Source organism: Eschrichtius robustus, chromosome 4 (assembly GCF_028021215.1).
Source record: "Eschrichtius robustus isolate mEscRob2 chromosome 4, mEscRob2.pri, whole genome shotgun sequence".
NCBI lineage: Eukaryota > Metazoa > Chordata > Mammalia > Artiodactyla > Eschrichtiidae > Eschrichtius > Eschrichtius robustus.
In genome coordinates this window covers 119278774-119298509 of record NC_090827.1, presented here as the reverse complement: position 1 = coordinate 119298509, position 19736 = coordinate 119278774, and the positions used below count along the sequence as shown (strand labels likewise).

The 19736-nt window shown below is 35.6% G+C and overlaps 1 protein-coding gene across 3 annotated transcripts in view; it reads left to right on the top strand.

The window, feature by feature from the left end:
* Positions 1–19736, top strand: part of TBCK (TBC1 domain containing kinase) — a 243424-nt gene that overhangs the window by 8675 nt on the left and 215013 nt on the right. For all 3 annotated transcript variants that reach the window (XM_068543272.1, XM_068543270.1, XM_068543271.1), the window contains exon 3: positions 6239–6311. In XM_068543272.1, the coding sequence (XP_068399373.1) occupies positions 6239–6311 (73 nt within the window). The remainder of the gene's footprint in view (positions 1–6238; positions 6312–19736) is intronic.

The following is a 19736-nucleotide window of genomic DNA, read 5'->3' as shown; positions in this document are numbered from 1 at the left end:
GAGTAGAAAATGTTTTTTGTAATAAATATTATTGATGGCTAATATTTATTGAGTGTTTATTATATATTAGGCAGTATTCTAAGTATTCTAAGCTTTACATATTTTAATTAACTTAATGCTTACAACCTTACCATGAGGTAGAAACAGATAAGGAAATTGAGGCACAAAGCAATTAAGTAACTTCTGGCAAGTTTGTTGTTTAAAAACAAGCAAACAAAAAACCTTTTGCTAACGTTTTTATTTGATAAATGGCTTCAATGACATTAACTAAATTATAGAACTCATGTGGGGTTTTTTATATAATCGAATACTTGATAGATATTGTCAATCCCTGAATGCCTCAAACACCACCCCCCAATCCAATTACAAATTCTAAAGAATTTCCGCTTGTGGGGTTGACCTAGTTCCAAAATCACTCCAAACTTAGCAATATAGTGGATCCTCATTATCATCTGTAGCGAGTAACCATACTTAGTATTGCTGTTTTACATCTGCAAATTTGTAGTATGCCTGTCTTCCCAAAGTCTTGCTACTTTACTCAGTTCTTAGGACTTCTTCATTCTTGTATCCTGAAGTGCCCTTTATTTCTTCCCATTGTGTCTGGAAGCCTGTTTGGAGCATCACTTCATATGACTGGGGTCTTGCCTCTGTCCAGTTTTCCCTAGGCTTTCTTTTCATGGGATAATTGACTCAGTAGTCCTAGATACTTCTTGAGCTCCTTCTTTTCATCCCTCTATCTAAATGAGGCCCTGTAAACACTGAACTAGGAAAAACCTTATGACATAATCCCTTTGGGGAACACTACTGCTAACTGCCCGGGAACCTTCTTTTTAGTTATAAATGTGAGATAGGAACTAATCTCCTTAGACACTGTTAACCTCTCTTAATGTAGAACCCAGCTCAACATCTAGGTAGTCTCTTTAGGCCCATCCACCATATTGCTGGTTACTCTGTTTCCCCTGCTTTCCCTGCTCCTGGATCTCAGCAGCCCTTTCTTCTAGGGACACACAGGTCATGGATGTGTGTAAAATTCATATATTTTAAGTTTGGCTGCCTGGAATGAAAATATCAGTGATTGTCAAAAGGTTAGGGAATTTGATCATTTTTTTACTACTGGCAGTGTTCATTGTCCTGAAAAGTTGTATGCATTGTAAGGTGTAAATAAATTAGAATAAGTGTAGATGTGAAGGTCTTTTTGTTCCAAAACATCCCAGTCGTTTCAGTTGAATTTAATTTGAAAAGTTTGAAAAGGCTCTACTCTACAGTCTCCTTAGTGAACAACACATATTTCTCGATGATTTAATACCACATGATTTTGGTTTGGACTCCACTTAATTGTCTCCTCAAAGAATTTTGGTTTTGGTTCCTTTCCCCCCTTTATTCTGTTCTTACTATACAGATATCTCACAGTTTGTCATTGTTAGTCTCCCACCTGCCCACCTTTCCCTTTTTACTTGGAGTAATGTGTGACATGTGGTCTGTTTTACTAACATTATGTTTTTACATGTTAGGTTAGCTCAGAAGTCAGGCTTTCACTGTTTCCTATGGATCATTCAAAACTGATTCAAGATGATGTTAGTTTCTTGCTAACTCAGCAGAATGATGTATTTAAAGTCAAGAATAGTGTACACTAGAATTTGTGCACTTGATTTATTAAAGAGAAGTTGAGTAAAATATCTTTAAAAGAAAAAAGCCAATAAAGCATGAAAATACTTAAGTTAACAAGCAATCTTTTTCTTTTGAACTTGAAATCTCAGCAGTTTTAGAAGCAGAATAAGGATTATAAATGGTAATACATTCCATTTTATTTGGTATTGGTTACCCAGAAATCTTTTGTTTATTGCTAGGAAAATCAAGAACAAAATTATTTTAACTAATAGATTTGAAATTTAGGTAAAGAATAATAGAATTGTTAAGAACCTGTAAAATAATGTATTCTATATCTCTAGCTGCATATATATTTCAACCTAAGTGTCTATATCAGTTTAGAGTTCCATCAAAGAAATAAAACCAGTAGGAGATAGATAGCTAGATAGCTACACAGATATAGATTAATTGCTTGGAATTGGTTTATGTGATTTTGGGGTTGGGTAGGCTCATCTGAAATCCATAGGGCAGGTCATCAAGGACAAGCTGTAGTTTTAGACAACAGCTGAAGTCACAGTCCAAGTGTGGAGTTTCTTCTCCAGAGAAGAGTCGATTCTGCTCTTAAGGCCTTTACAACTGATTGAATCAGGATCACCCAGATTATCTAGGATGATCTTCCTTACTTAAAGTAAACTAATTGTAGATTTCATTTATTAAATGCCTTCACAGTAACACCTAGATTAGTGTTTGAATAACTGGGGACTATAACTTAGCCATGTTGACTCATAAAACTGACAATCACAGTAACCTAGTAACAATACTGTTTTTTTAAGCACAGAATTTTTCTTTATCAGTTTTACTGTATAAATATTTATTTAGAGATTCTCTTTAAAAAGTAATGAGCTAGTCTCAGTTTTTAATGTGAATAACAAAAGAATGATGCAGTAACTATATTGTAATAACCTGTCATGTTTTAACGCATTTACAATTTACCTCTTTCTTTAAGTTAAAAAAGTTTCTTTTAATCTTTCAATCTGTTTTAGTCCCTCTTTTTATTCAACTACTTTATTATCTGTCTTGCTTAATACTGTACTCTCTTCCATTTCTTAGCATTGACTGACTTAAAACATACAGTTCAAACTGTATGTACACTACAGTTATACTTGGCATTCATCAACTGTTTGTTAGAAGAAAGATTATTTCACGGTTCTTGTATGTTCTACTCTTTAAAGTTCACCTTGGTGTCACATTTGTTTTTTATAAATAATGCCACTACATTGCTGACTTATATTTGGCACATTATGATTCTCAAATATTTCTGTCATATTTTATTCTGTGAAACTATATTATTTTATAACAAACAGAAGTTATTTTCAAACAGTGGTCCTGAGTTTCAGAATGAAGACTAACGATTTTTTGAAAAAACTGGCTCATATTGGAAACATTGTTTTGGTATACACTCTATTACCTCTGGGAGAATCTTTGATATTCTGCCAAGGATTATGGTTCTGCTGTCTTACAGTAATACTTTAAAGGTCCATAATATCCTAAAGCTTTGGCAAACTCTGGCTTATGATATTTTGAAGGAGTTTCCTGAAGAAGCCTGATATTTTTTTTTTTCTAAATCATTTTATGCCTGACAAATTTTAGGCTAATGCCAAACACTTTGAAAATCCTTCATAGATATGGAGACTTATGAATATATAATTTAAAATTGTTCATTAATGGGGTATGCACATTTTAACATATTCTGATGGTTTTGTTTTACATTAAAATCAGTGCTATTGTGGTGTTATTATGCCTAGTTTACAACATATAGGCATATACTTTCCTACGCAGGACACACTTCTATTTAGACAATGACTGTCATTATGTGAGACTCATTCATTTCTAATGGCTACATTGAGCCTTTGCTTAAGTTAACTCATTTAACAAGTATTTTTAAATTAGATGCTTATATGTTTGAGGTATGATTCTAGACACTGGGGATGCATTTTGAATAAGACCAATATCCTTCCTGCCATCATGAAACGCATTATCTAGTAGAGAACAAAGGCATTAGATAAAAATGTATACAAATCTTTAGGAGTTGAAATAAGTGCTACAAAAGAAAAGTACATTGTGGAATAGATTGTATGATAGGAGGAGCAAATTGATTTGGGGGGACCAGGAAAGTGTTCTTGGAGGAAATCACATTTAACTGAGTAATGAATAATAATAATAGCTAACTCTTAGGGCTTCTTATGTGCCAGGTTCTTATTATGTATTAACTCATTTCAACCTCACGACAGCTCTGTGAGGTAGGTACTGTTGTTTTACGGAAGAAGAAACCTTGGCATAGAGAGGTTAGCAAACTCCCCCAAGGTCACATAACTAATGAGTATTAAACCTAAAATTTGAGCCCAGACAGAATAGTCTGTGCTCTTAACCACTATGTTTCATGATAGGAGTTAACTGGGAGAAGGAACAGGAAGATCATTTTAGGCAGTGGTAATCCATGTGCTAGTATTTTAAGGTAGCAAAGGGGAAGGAAGACCAGTGTAACTGGAAGTTGGTGAATGACAGACAAAATAACAAAAAGTAAAGCCAGACAGGGAGTTACGTATTCAGATTTATTATTATATTATCACTTAGATTTTAGTATGAAAATATGTTGGAGGGGGAATAAGAATTAATATGAGAAGATTAGTTAAGGGATTGTTGTAGTAATCTAATGAGGGATGATGTTGGATGGGACCCAGATTGTGGCAGATGGAGCAAACTTTACAGATTCTGGAAACATTTGGGAAATAGAAATAGCAGGACTTTTTCTTTGGATTTGAGAGAGGGAGATTACTCCTAAATTTGTAGCTGGAGCAGCTGGCAGGATAGTGGTACCATTTACTGAAACAATACTAAAGGGAAAGGCTTAAGGAGCAAAATATAAATTCAGTTTGAGTTCTGTTGTGTTTGAGGTAACTTTTATATTAAAGTGAGAAACTGGCTATAAAAGCCTGGAGTTCAGAAGAGAGTTCTGGGCTTGAGATAAAATTTAAGAGTCTTTCAACCTTGGAAGTAAATAAGGAGAAAGCACAGTCTGAAGACCCAGAATCAAAGGTGGAGGCACTAGAAGCATTTAAATTTGGGTAGAAGAGGTACCAGTCTACAGAGGAGACTGAGGAGGGGTAGCCAGATAGGTGTAAGGAAAATTGACAAAATGTGGTAAGAGGTAAAACAAAGGAATGCTGCTTCCCATTTTGGTTTTCTGACAATATTATTTGCTTTTTCCTTCTAGAACTTCACAGTTGTGCTAAATTGCTTGGAATTCAACTTTGCATGCTATTTTCTTTATTGAATTGAAGAACTAGAACTTTTATCTCAACTTTCTTTCCTATTTTTTTTCCCCTCATTAAATGTTCTTTCAAATTTAATTTTCTTTAAGTTCCTGTTTAGATCACTTGGGTTTTTTTTCTGAAAGTGATAGTTTTCATTTATAGTTTTAAGATTTTGTGTTTCAGATCATTCTATATAATGCCACCACCTCAGTTTGAGCTTCCAAGATGTGACCCATACAATATCCTGCCCTCACACCTCACATGATTGCCTGTGTACCATTGTCCTTCATCTCTACTCCCAGCAGGCAAGACCGTACCTTGAGTCAGTCCTTCCATCTTCTGCTCTCATTTTTCTACCTTTGCCATTTTTCATTTTCACCAAACCTCCTTGCAGTTATCACTATTTCTGGTCCCTTTTCACCTTTACTTCTTTATCTTGTCTTAGCTTGCCATCTGTATTATGTGTTTACCTTCTTCCTTATCTTAGAACTCATTTTGCATAGATATTCATAGTACCCCAATTTCTTTCTCCTGAAATAACCTTATCAAATCTCCAGCCACTTGTGAGCCCAGTTGTGCTTTTCTCTCACTCCTCTTACATTCTTTCATCTAAAAAGGAAAAGAGTTTGTTGATCTGCTACTGTGTCAGACAACGTGTTAGTCACTAGGTAACTGATGATTACATTAAAAATGTATAGACCTTCAAAACTGTGCTGTCTTATTCTTAAACAGTTGATCTGTTGGAAAATAAAAATTACATCATGATATAGATTGTGCCCACCAAAATTTTATATTATTACTAATCTCAGCAGGCCCCATGATGTTACAAATAACCCCAAGTTGATTTTCTGTTCTTTCTCCATAGTCATGATTCAGAACATTTCTACTTTTCTCAAATTTCTGAACTCAGTTTCAAAGACCTTATGTTTGAACCAGACCGTCAAGACAATTTGTCCCTAGCTCCCAATTTCCCCTTCACTTCAAAATTTCTTTATATCTTCATCCAAGCTTTTTCTTCTCCTAGTCTGTGTCAGAAGAAGGATTGCTTCTTTTTGCCAAAGGTAAACTTTTCCAGCTGTTTTTCCTGATGCACATGGGAGAAATTCTAGAGAAAAACACAAGATGAAAAGAAATTGTTATTTAATGTGTTGTTTTATTACACATTTATCCTGTTATTCTACGTATTTGATTTTTATGTAGTTAATGTAGACTTTGAAAAGCTCTTTTAAAATATCATTTGTACTATATGTTAATAAGTTTAGTGGGGTATATTATTTTGTTATTAAAACATTGTGTTAATCAAATATAAAGTGGAGTTGGTGTTTTTTTTTACCCAGAGAGACTGGTGGTGGTGGCTGAACACTGTGAACAGAGTCTAGAAGACTTGCTTCGAGAAGTGAAACCTGTGAGGTACTGTATAATATCAGGACAATTACATGAAAAGCAGAAATTGGCAAACAAAAGGCATTTTAACTAGAAACTGCAGGATTTTAGTTTCCTCTGTTACTTGTTTAATGATAAAATCCAGGTGTAAATTTTCATGTTAGGAAATTTAATTCACAGGCCTCATAGAAATTCAACATTGACATTATCCAGTGTTCAGCTTTTGTGAGGTAAGCATTCTGCAAAGTACTTGACAAAAAATTGCTAAAGAGGATATACAGGAAAATTTGAAATCTTTTTAGTACCAAGCATTTCTCTAGCTGAGTTTAAGAGTATTTCCTGAGAGAAGTACATGGTAGCTTCTCACAGGGCACTGGTATTCTTAGGGACATAGTGAACTGTGTAGAAGGCTAGATTGAAGAATAGAGAGAAATAATAATCGTGGCTTGGGTGGAATATAATCATACAGTTTAAATTCAGTTATTTCAATGACACATGAAATTTACTTTCTAAGGCATTTTTGGCAAGAAAAGTGGTCTAAAGTTTCTTACAAATATACTATTAAATGAGCTTCTTCACAGATTTTCTGAAATTATCTTAAAATTATGAAAAATGTTTCTTTAATGAATTAAGTTGTACTAAACCAGTGAAAAATATTTGCCATGAGCCTTTATAGGATTGTAATTATCCATCCTAGATTAAAGAAATATTCTTATTCTTGGTCAATACTCTTTAATCATTGCTGTATTATAGATGAAGATAAATCTTTTGCAAGGGAGGAAAAATGTGTATCTTACTAAATGGTAGTAATTTAATAGCAGCAAAACAAATAAATTGAATAAAAGTACTTTCCTTGCTACTTTAAATGGTTTGGTTTTAAGTGGTCGCTGGAATGAAAGATGCAGATATCAAGTATCCAGTTGCCTCACTTGATTTTTTAGAAAAGTCTAATCTGACTATGGTGATAAAAGTGACTTTTCTATGTATTTAACCTAACTTAGTAAATATGTTTTTATAGGTATAATTTTTGCATGTCACAAATCTTTAATTGTATTTTTTTAAGAACATATTACTCTTTGCCCACCAGTTTAAATTTACACTTTAATTTATAGGCCACTAATGCAAAAAAAAAAAAAAGTTCTCTGTGAAAGCTAGTTGACATTAAAATTGAAAACTAATTGTAGTCATGTCTTTAGGAATTTTAACTGAGTTTGGGTTAAATTTGTATAAAGATTTACAATGCAATATGTATGATGAAAAAGCCACTAACTAGCTAGGCAGCCTTGGACCAGTCTCTTAATCATTTTCCATATCTGTAGAACAAGGAGTTTTACTTGAGCTAGGGATCATTCTAGAGGAAGTTATTGTCAACTTTATATTTTATTTAATATGAATTACGTGTGATAATATATTAATCAATTGCCTTTATAAGCATATGTTTTCTTATACTAATATATTATACTAGTATATTAACCTACTATTCCCCATGACTTAAATGGTAGATTTTTTTGACAGAAGAACCCATGACAAGTCTAAGTGCAAAATTCAGTGCTATAATATAAAAGGCAAGTTGTTTTAGAAACATCTATTTTATGATCCAGCAATCCTCCTCCTAGGTAGAGGATCTCCTTAAATTTGTGCCCAAGAGGTACATCATTTGCCTCCCTGTAGTCCCAGCCCTGCTTTGGCATTTAATCAAGAGAGAGGAAAAATGCATGCCCACCAAAATATTTGCACAAGTATGTTCCCAGAAACGTTATTCATAGTAACCCCAAACTGGGAAGAACTCAAATGTCCATCAGTGGGAGAATGGGTAAGCAGATTGTGGTATATTAAACAACAATAAAATGGAATAAACTACTGATACAACAACATGATGAACCTTAGAAATATTATGCTGAGCAAAAGAAGCCAGACACAAGAATCATATTCTTCCATTTATATGAAGTTCTAGAACAATCAAAACTCAACTACGGTGATAGATGTAAAAATAGTGCTTAACTCTGGTTGAGAAGAGGGCAGTACAAGTACTGATTCAAAATAGCCGTGACTGAACTATTTGGGGAATGGAAATTTTTACATCTTGATTAGGATATTACTTACATGGTGCATGTTCTTGCAAAACTTGTCAAAATTCACTGACGTATACACTTAAGAGTGTGCATTTTGCCTATGTAAGTTATACCTCAAAAATTTTTTAAAAGCCTGTTGAATTATTTACTTGGCTTGAGTTGTGAGTCTCTCATATAGCAACAGTGTTATGTTGTTAATGAAGATGCTTCATCCAGTGGCATACTTGTTTGTATTTCTTTGTTTCTATAAGAAGAAATAGCATGAGTTAGTTATTGCTGCTTAACAAATTACCTCAACACTTAGCAGCTTAAAACAATAATAAACATTTATCAATTTATACAATTTCCCTGGGTCAGGAATTCAAGAACATTTAGCTGGGTGGTTTTAGCTCAGGATCTCATGACATTGCAGTGTATCAGCTGGGGCTGTAGTCATCTGAAAGCTTGACTGGGGATTCAGTCAACTGTTTCTAAGTTAGCTCACTCATTTGGTGCCAGTTGTTGACAGGAGGTTTATTTCCTCCCTACCTTGAGGGCCTTTCCATAGACCTCTTGGCTATTCTCACAGTATAGTGGTTGGCTTCTCTCAGAGTGAGTGAGTGAGCAATCTAAGAGATGAGAGAAAGCAAGGTGGAAGCGGCAATGCCTTTTATGACCTCTCCTGAGGAGCCACACATTGCTATAGCTCATTGGATACAGAGGTCAGCCATTAATTGTATTCAGTGTGGGAGAGGGCGACACAAGAATGTAAATCCCAGGAGTCAGGGGGCATTGGAGCATCTTAGAGTCTGGCTGTCACAGAAGTCTTGGAGATCATACAAGTACTAAAAAAAAAAAGAGGGAAAAGGTAGGAATGAAATACTAAATCAACATTAACACTAACTGGAAAATAAAGTTCCTAAAATTATTCAATACTCATTAGGGTACTTGGGACAGAAAAAAGGAAGAAGTTTACACTATGAAGAGAGGACAGATTATTAAGGGAATATCCAGAAGTACCAGAGGACTTAGCTATGCTACGATTAGAATTGCTCTACATCATGTAAATTGATGTTACCCATGGTCTTGTGCTCCCAGCCATTCCAGAGGACTCTACAAGCCACAAGTAGAGTAGGTCTTGTCATCAGGATGGTAGTAACTGTAGGATGTTCCCTCTGATCTCCACATTTCCCTCTTTGCCCATATCTGTCCTTCCTTTACTTACTGAAAAGAACTAAGGGAGAGAGAAGCTGGTGACTCAGAAGACAAATTTCCATTTTCATCATTTTACCTCACTCTACCCTTTTACTTTATTTACTTTTGATTGTACTATATAAGGATATAATTGCCATTGCTTTGTCAATAAGATTAAATCCATTAGCTCATGAAAAGTTTTACTTTTCTGTGCTTGTCATCATTTATCATTGTTTTAGAGATAATAAATCTCATAGCAATGGATACCAGTAGCCTCAACAGTGTAAAGGTATAAAGAAGCCACCTTTCTTCAATACCCTTGTATATGTCTTCATGAGGATAAAACGTTATAGATGGAAGCATATTCTTTGAGTAGGTAGCAGAACATCAATAGGATTAAATGCAGATTTCATACTGTCTTTCATGACATTTACATAGTCTTTTTCATTTATTTAAAATAGAACATATGGTAGTCTTATGGGTCTTTGTAATTTCTTCAAGTGAGATATTTTTAAACATTTTTGTAAAGTATGTATTATTTTTAATCATTCTGGTAATAGATTAAAATTCAATATTTTCCTTGTTCATTTTGGGATATAACATTCAGCACTTACTGCCTTTGAGTAGAAATGATTCTGTCAGGTTCAGTTCCAAGTTGTTATCTGATCCATCCATCTAAATTAGCTTTGTTGAAAACTATTTGACTTTCCACATATTTGGATTACATTAGTCTCCAATACCAGAGCAGGTTTCATGTGCAGAATTGATGTGTTGCAGTTTTAATTAATTCTATAACCTATTTATGGAAAGTGAGAAGATGTTCTCATGGCTTATAAATCAGTTCTTTCCCCTACTGCCAAAAGTAAGCACCCTGCACCTGTAAGAAAGGCTGATGCAAAGTAAACAGGAAATCTGTTTAGATGGGATTGCTATTTGAAATCCATGATTTTTACTTGTACATCTGTCTCTAACTGTTGCAAAACTGTAAGCTGCCAGTTGTCTGGTAGTTATTTGCAGTTCATTGTCCAAACTTAAGCATCATTTAAGGCATGTATCTTACTGGATTTATATTTTGAAGAAAATTTTGCGTCTTCTGTAAAATTTGTGGGATGGGGGATAGAGGAATGAAAACTAGAAACTTAGAGGAGAGTCTTATATCAATTTACTCCCTAACTTTTTTCATGATAAATTTAATATCACTTAATTAAGCAATATTGTACTAAAACATTATGGTAGTAATTCGTATTACAAATGTATTGTAACTTAAGACTGTCTTGAGGTTTCAGATCTCACTAGAAAATTAAGTGTTCTTTCTTGTTATAATTTTAATAGCCATAAAACCCTTTTGAGAATTCATGTTATCCAAACCAAAAATAATAATTTTGTGCTATGACCTGGAGCTTATAATTGAGTCAGTCTTTTATGAAATAATGTTATTTGTGAGGGTAGTTTGCTAACCTGGTTTGAAAGAGAAAACTCATTTTCTTTAGAGTCTATTCAAGCTTGAATATGAGGAATTAATTTTGGAGAAAGCTTCTCTCTTTTATATGGCTTTTATATGTTACTTGTGCCAGAGTTCTCTCTTGCCAGTATCCTCTCCAGTTTCAGTTAAATGATCAAAATTATTTGCTGGAAACATAGAAGCATGGAATTCAATTAAACTCTTATAACCAGTACATTTCAAGAAAAAAAGTATAGCGTTTGAAAGATTTGTTTGAAATCATCTCATATTTGGTGCCTGTGAATCTATTTAATTGCTACCCTAAAGCCAGATTCAAGGTACTGAAAAGTGGAGAAATTTAAATTTCATCTCATTTCTAAAATATTTTCCAGAAAATGTTAAAAAAGAGATATACCTTTTGTCACTCCTATTAAAACAAGCATGAGGGAAATGGTTTGTCTTTTAAGTCTAGGTGCTATTTGGAAAGCATTTCCCGTTTGTGTTATTCAGCGCATGTACTTTTTCTTAATCTATAAAAGTGCCAGCAAGTATAGTTCATAGACAGATATTCAGCAGAGTTTTGGCACTTGCAGTAAAGCTCCTGCATTGTCCTTACATTTGCAAGTGAAGGCAGGGTGAGTAGTGCAGGCAAGTTTCTTCAATAAAATGTAGTTTGTCATATGTTTTTAGGGTTATGGTTTTGAAAATTTACCAGAGAACCATCAACATTGCAGAGGTTATACATGAGACTTTGATGGGAAGCAGGCTATGTCTGCAGCTGTTCACTGGCTTGATGGAAAACATGATCTGACTTACTCGGATGAGTAAGTTTTATTTGCCCTTATTAAATGATTGCCTACTCACTGAATTAGATACTCCAAAGAATTTTGAACACATTCTAGAATATGCTCCACAGATGGATAATGAGCCACGGGTCATAGTCATCAGAAATAGATAGTAGATACTCTTATTTTAGAATATAACCTGGTGGTAGAAGTTAAGGCTCTTATACATTTTTTGCCTTCAAGGGCCCTATTTTCAAAATGCATTTGAAATTACCACAGTATAGTCAAGTAACTTAAGATTTATGTAACTGATGTATATTTTTCTTCCAGTTTTACTTGTCTTGTTTAAAGACAGAAAATAATACCAAAAAAAGATGCTTTTCACCAGGCATGGAATCTTGCAGCGATCTTTTGCTTTCTCCCTCTCTTGTATCCTTTATCCTATTTGCCAGTCAAGTATTGTTAATACCACCTCGGTGATACTTCTCTTGTCTCTGCTGTCCTCTACATTGTTTAATTCAGGCTTCAGTAACAAAGAGCTTGACTATTGCATTGCAGCATTCTCCTAACTGGTCTTCCTGCTTTTAGTCTTTCCATACTCCAGTTACTCCTACTTTCTGCTGCTATATTAATATTGTTATAGATGAGTCCATTCCCTGCTCAAAAACATTTTGTGGTTCTCCATTTGTGTGTGTGTGTGAAGAAAATGCATTTTATAGGCATAGGACCTGACTTCAAACTCTCTAAATTACTTCCAGGGTATCTAAATTGTTCAAGTATTTTCATTGTTGCCAATATATGGTTGAAGAAATTGAGTGCCAGACAATTGAAATATACCTTGTTGAAGACCAAGCTGTCTTTTTGCCCAGTGTAGATAGCACAGTGTACATAACACTTCTTCAAGTAATTCACTTACCTCTGTCTGCCTCTATACCATGCCACTGAACCAAAGCACAAATTGTATTTTTCTCCTCCAAATTCCTTTATTACATTGTATCTCTCTAGTTGTAAGGTACCTTTCCCCTCCTAGATTATAATTGTTTTCCTTGCAATTATTTAATTAAGGAAGGTATGGTTTACTTTCCCTTAATTAACCATACATTTTTAACATGCATACAGTATTTTTTATTTTTTCTGTCTCCCGAAATTGTTAGCATAAGAGTTTGCATATAGTTAATGTGTTATAAATTAACTATTAAATGAACTAATTATGTTTTTAGTTTAGTCATGCAGTTTGAATTCTATTTCCCTATTATCTTCATTTTAATCATGTGTCATAATTATATTTCCCAAACAAATGAGTTTTGGTGAAGGTATAATGCAAATGTATCTTGGTAATTAGTTTATTATTTTCTTGGAAATATATTTATTTCCGAGATTTATTATTTTCTTTAAAAATGGAATGATTCGAGGAAACAAATTGTCGATTTCCTTTCTTATGACTCTGGGGAAGAATCCACTTCTAAGCTCATTCAGGTTGTTGGCAGAATTCAGTTCCTTGCAACTGTAGGAATGAGGTCCCTGTTTCCTTGATTACTATCAATGAGGGGCTGCTCTCAGCTCCTGGAAGCCATCTGCATTCCTTATCATGTGGCTTTCTCCATCTCCAAAGCCTGCAATGGATAATATCCCTTGTATCACATCTTGCTCATGCCTGGAATCTCTCTTATTTCCTCTGTCTCTGACCTCTAGATCCAGATTTCAAGGGCTCATGTGATAAGGTCAGCTGCACCATAGAATATAATGTGATCATGAGGGTAAAATCCATCGTATTCATAGTCTTGGGGATTATGCCAGGTGTACATCAGGGTACAGGGATTTGGGGAACCATCTTAGAATTCTGCCTACCTCAATTTGGTTAGTAAAGATCTGGGAAAATTTTTTAGTCTTATGGCAAGTGTCATATTTGGTGTTCTCTTTCGTATTAGTAAATCATTTTGGCTGAGATGGTGGGAACTGTGATGTGTCAGGGGTCACCAAGACCACTCCCAGCTTCAGTGATTCAATAGAAGCACTCACAGGACTCAGATGTTATTATACGCATGGTTACGTTATACTCATTGCAGCAAAAGGGTGCAAAGCAAAATCCAACAAAGAGAAAACAACGGGGCGAAATATGGAGGAAACCAGGCACAAGCTTTCCAGAGTTCTCTCCCGGGAGAGTTGTAGAAGATGTCCTTAATTTCTCCAGCACAAAAATTGTGACAACATGCACAAAGTATTGCCTATTAGAGAAGCTGGCCTGAGCCTAGGAGTGAGAATTTTTGTTGGGGGTTGGTCACAAAGGTACATAATGCCTGTGTGACTGATTGCAGTTAATGATGCTCCAGACCACCCCCCCACCCCCCGCAACACAGAAGGAAGCAGGTGTTCAACATAAATCACATTGTTTGCACAAAGTATCTGGACAAGCTAGAGTGATTCAAGGCTTCAAATGGGCAAAACACTCTTATCAGTTAGAGCATTCCAAGAGCAGAATTCCCCGAAGCCCACAAAGGGCCAGACAGGAAAGTAGGCGCTTTGGGGAGAATGTGCAAGATTTGAAACTGATGTGAGATTCCTTTTTGAGGAGGTATCAAAGTGGATTTTATATCTGCGCCAGTAATTCATGAAATGTGTGTGACTTTATAGACTAATGGTTGCTGGTCTTGTTCAGCTAGGGTTTGTGTAAAGCCTTTTTTTTCATTCATCAGCAAAGTATTAGCTCTCCATTATTGCTGTAACATATTGTCACAAATTTAGCAGGTTAAAGCAACACAAATTTATTATCTCATAGTTCTATAAATCAAAAGCCTATTGGGCTTGGGTGGTTTCTCTGCTTCAGGTCTAACAAAGCCAAAATCAAGGTGTTGGTGGGGCTACATTTCCCCTGGAGGCCCCAGGGGAGAATCCATTTCTAGGCTTATTCCCGGTGTTGGTAGAATTTAATTCCACGCAGTTGTAGGACTGAGATCCCTGTTTCCTTGCTGGCTGCTGTCCAGGAGTCGTTCTTAGCTTCTAGAAGCCACCACCATTCCCTGGCTCATGGCCCCATTTCTTCATCTTCAAAGCTAGTAGCAGCAGGCCTGGTCCTTCTGATACTTTTGAAACTCTGACCTCTTCTGTCACTCTCTCTGACTCTTTTGCTTTGCTCTTCTACTTTAAGGGTTCACATGATTATGGTGGCCCACCTTGATAATTTGGGGTACTCTCCCTACTTTAAGATTAGCTAATTAGCAACCTAATTCCATCTGCAAAGTCCCTGTACAGTAGTACCTAGACTAGTGATTGAATTAAAACCCAGGTGACAGGAATCTTGGGAGGATTCTGCCTACCACATTCTTTTTTTTTTTTTTAATTTATTATTATTTATTTATTATTTATTTTTGGTTGTGTTGGGTCTTAGTTTCTGTGCGAGGGCTTTCTCTAGTTGCGGCAAGCGGGGGCCACTCTTCATCGCGACGCGTGGGCCTCTCACTGTCGCGGCCTCTCTTGTTGCGGAGCACAGGCTCCAGACGCGCAGGCTCAGTAGTTGTGGCTCACGGGCCTAGTTGCTCCGCGGCATGTGGGATCTTCCCAGACCAGGGCCCGAACCCGTGTCCCCTGCATTGGCAGGCAGATTCTCAACCACTGCGCCACCAGGGAAGCCCTACCACATTCTTTATACAGATAATTACCAAAGTTTTCCCTCCTCGCTAATATCTAAGTTTCATATTATTAATTATACCTCAATCTCTAAAAAACTAAATGAGGGAATTCCCTGGTGGTCCAGTGGTTAGGACTCCGTGCTTTCACTGCTGTGGGCCTAGGTTTGATCCCTGGTTGGGGAACTAAGATCCCACAAGCTGTGCAGCATGGCCAAAAAAAAAGATAAATGATTAATTAACTAAGCAATAATCCTTTCAACAATTATAAGCATGTTTAACCTCTGTATTTTTGATGAAAGAAATTTTTCTGAGTCACTCGAGTTGCCAGTTATCTTCAGAAAAAAAAAATATCAAACTTTAATAAAGTTTAAGTTCAAACTTTATTATATGCTATTTTCCAGAATTATAGTCAAGAGTAAAGTAAACCCTTTGTTTATTATTATAAAATTCTTATTGTGGAGAGGGAACTACTTCAGTGTCCATGTACAAAAAGGATGGCCAGAAACCATGTAAATATGTTGGTATAGAATGCTGACCTATCTGTTATTTTCCATTAGAGACACTTTTTTTTAAGCCAAATACATCCTCAATTGAAATTTTTAGTGAAGTAATAGATGCATGTTATTTTGATAGAAAGAGAGCGTGAGTGAGTGCACAAGAGTAAAGACTAGAGTGAGGAAGGAGACTAAATTTGGGATGGGGAATATTTGTAATAGAGATTATAAACTCATTTGAGTCCAGGCAGGTAATTTGAGTGAAGTGTACTGAACTGAAACTGGGTTAAACTGGAAAGCAGGTAACACATCAAGAAGATGCAGCTAATATTCAGCTCCAGCTCCTTTGTTGCCTTGTAAGAATGTGTCCCGGTGTTACCATCTCTTTCAGATTTTCAAAAGAACTCACAATCTGGATTCTTACGTGAAATCTCTGAATTTCTAAACATTTTCAAGTAGGTAAAAAGTTTTAAAAGACCATGATCCAAACAAAACAAAATAATGGGCCGAATTTGGCCAATGGGCAGCCAATTGGCAATATCTGGTCTAAGAAGTTAAGTTGTTGCTAGAGGAAGATACGCTATGCTTTGTCTAATTTAAACAGATGGGGTCATTGGGAGAAGAAATGAAAAGTACTGGGTTTTTTAACTTTTAAGGATCATTCACTTATTTAACATTGGAGAGAAAAAGTGAAATATCTGCATTTTCTAATTTTACTAGTGAGGTGGGAATTAAAAGATTGTTTTTGTTTTAACAGGAGAATGATCTGAGAACGATAGGGCCCATCTGTGTTGGAAATTATTTTCACCTATGATAACTTCTACTTTAAGAAAATCATGTGTGTAGCCTCAGTAGTCAACTATCACAGCATTTTTTTCATTTACTCATTGTTTTGCCTCCTATTAAACAAATTAATTCCTTCAGTGAGTGAGGACACTTTAGTAAACTAACTGAGGAGGTTTGTGTTAGGAGTTGCACTGACTTTAAGGGAACACCTTGAATTTTATTCTGTGGTATTGTCTATACCCATGAAAGGCAAAAGAAGGAGGAAATAGTAATGAAATTGAAATTAACCAGTACAATTTCCTATTGGGAAATGTTTGAAAAGCAGAAACTTCTGAGTTGATAAATTATAAGGTGTCAACATGTAAAAGAACACAAATAAGTACTTGAAATCAGTCTGTAAGAGGCTCAGAGGGTTTTTTTATTGTTTTATTTTTGTCTTTTTTTTTAGCTATACTTTTTTAAGTGCTTGTGGTAACGATTACAATATACATCCTTAATTCATCACAGTCTTCCATGAATTAATATTATGCCAATTCATATATAATGTAGGATTCTTATAACAATATACTTCTGTCAGTATTTACCGTCCTCCCATCCTTTGGGTATTGTTGTCATACATTTTACAATTTATATTTACTTTATATATATTATAAATCTGACCATACATTGTTATTTTTTTGCTGTAAACAATTTCTTTAAAGACCTTGAGAAAAGAGGAGAAAAAATTCTTTTGCATTTAACTACGTATTTACCATTTCCTGAGCTCTTTATTCCTTTGTTTTGATCCAGGTTTCCATCTGGTCTCATTTTCCTTCAGCCTGAAAAACTTCCTTTAAAATTTCTTTTAGTGCAAGTCTGATGTTGACAAATTCTTACAGATTTTGGTGATCTGAAAATGTCTTTATATTACCTAACTTATTTTTTTCTTGGCTAGTATTTAATTATAAAAATTTCAAACATAGCAAAGTTGAAGGAATTATACAATATACCTATATCCTACAATTAACATTTTTGCCAACTTTTGCTTTATCATATATCTGTCCCTCCCACTACCTGCTCATTAACTCATTCTATTACTTTGATGCATTTCAAAGTCAGTTGCACATATGAGTACACTTTATCCCTAAATCTTTCAGCATGTATATCATTAAGTATAATTCAATATGTACGCTTATGATTTCTTTTTAGGTAAAATTTATATTCAGTGAAGTACAAAAGCCTGTGTATCATTTGATGGATTTTGAAAAATGTATATACATCTCTGTAGCCCAAATACACATTAAGATTAGGTCTCTACCATCATCCTAGAAATTTTCCTAATGCCTTTTCCCAGTAAATCTTTGCCATTCACCCCACCCCCAACTCCTAGAGGCAACCACTTTTCTGATTTTTTTGCCTAAGATTAGTTTTGCTAATTCTAGTACTTTATATAATTAGAATTATACAGTATATACCCTTTTCTGTAAGGATTCTTTCACCCTCATGTTTCTGAGAGTCATCTATGTGGTTTCGTGTATTATAACTCATTCCTCTTTATTGTTGAGGTATATTACATTTTATGAATATGCCATGGTTTATTTAGCAATTATCTGTTTATGAACTCCTGGGATATTTCCAGGTTTTTGGCTGTCATAACAAGTTGCTGTGAGTGTTCTCGTAAGTCTTTATCTACTTATTTATTTATTTTTGGCTGCGTTGGGTCTTCGTTGCTGCGTGCAGGCTTTCTCTAGTTGTGGAGAGCAGGGGCTACTCTTCATTGCAGTGCGTATGCTTCTCATTGCGGTGGTTTCTCTTGTTGCGGAGCACGGGCTCTAGGCGCACGGGCTTCAGTAGTTGTGGCACTCGGGCTCAGTAGTTGTGGCTCGCACGCTCCAGAGCACAGGCTCAGTAGTTGTGGTGCACAGGCTTAGTTGCTCCGCAGCATGTGGGATCTTCCCGGGCCAGGGATTGAACCCGTGTCCCCTGCATTGGCAGGCGGATTCTTAACCACTGTGCCACCAGGGAAGTCCCTCATAAGTCTTTCTGTGGGCAAATGTTTTCACATCTCTGCGTATATATGTAGCAGTAGAAGTGATGGCTTATATATGTATAAGCATATGTGTCTGTGTATGTATACGTACAAGTATATAAGTATATGATTAATACTATTAGAAACCACCAGACCTTTTTCCAAAATGTTGTACCTTTTACATTTCTACTAACAATGTATGAGAGCTCTAGTTTCTCCATATCCTTGCCAGCAGTTGATGTTTTCATTCTTTTAGTCATAGTGAGTATGAAGTGGTATCTCACTGTAGATTTAATTTCCATTTCCATGATGACTAAAGATGTTGGGCACTTTTTGTGTACTAATTGGGCATTCATATCATGACATACATACCTGTTCAATTTGGGGGATCCCATTTTTAAGTGGGTTATTTGTCTTTTTATTATTGATTTCTAGGCATTCTTTGTACATTCTCTATATTCTCCATACATAGACTTTGCTAGATATTTTTTGCAAGTATTTTCTGCCAGTATGGCTTGTCTATTCTTAAGGTGTATCTTGATGAACAGAAGTTATTATTTATAATGAAGTCTAGTGTACCAATTTTTCCTTTTTTGGTTATTGCTTTTTTTTTTAAATTTATTTATTTTATTTACATTTTATTTTTTGGCTGCTTTGGGTCTTCGTTGCTGTGTGCGGGTGAACGGGGGCTACTCTTCATTGTGGTGCGTGGGCTTCTCATTGCGGTGGCTTCTCTTGTTGCCAAGCATGGGCTCTAGGCTCACGGGCTTCAGTAGTTTTGGCACGCGGGCTCAGTAGTTGTGACTCGTGGGCTCTAGAGCACAGGCTCCATAGTTGTGGCGCACGGGCTTAGTTGCTCCATGGCATGTGGGATCTTCCCGGACCAGGGCTCGAACCCGTGTCTCCTGCATTGGCAGGCGGATTCTTAACCACTGCGCCACCAGGGAAGCCCGGTTATTGCTTTTTGAGAAAACTTTGCCTTCTCCCAAGTCATGAAGATATTCTCATATGTTTTCTTCTAGAGCATTATAGTTTTAGATTTTATGGTGGATCTTTGATCTTTCTCA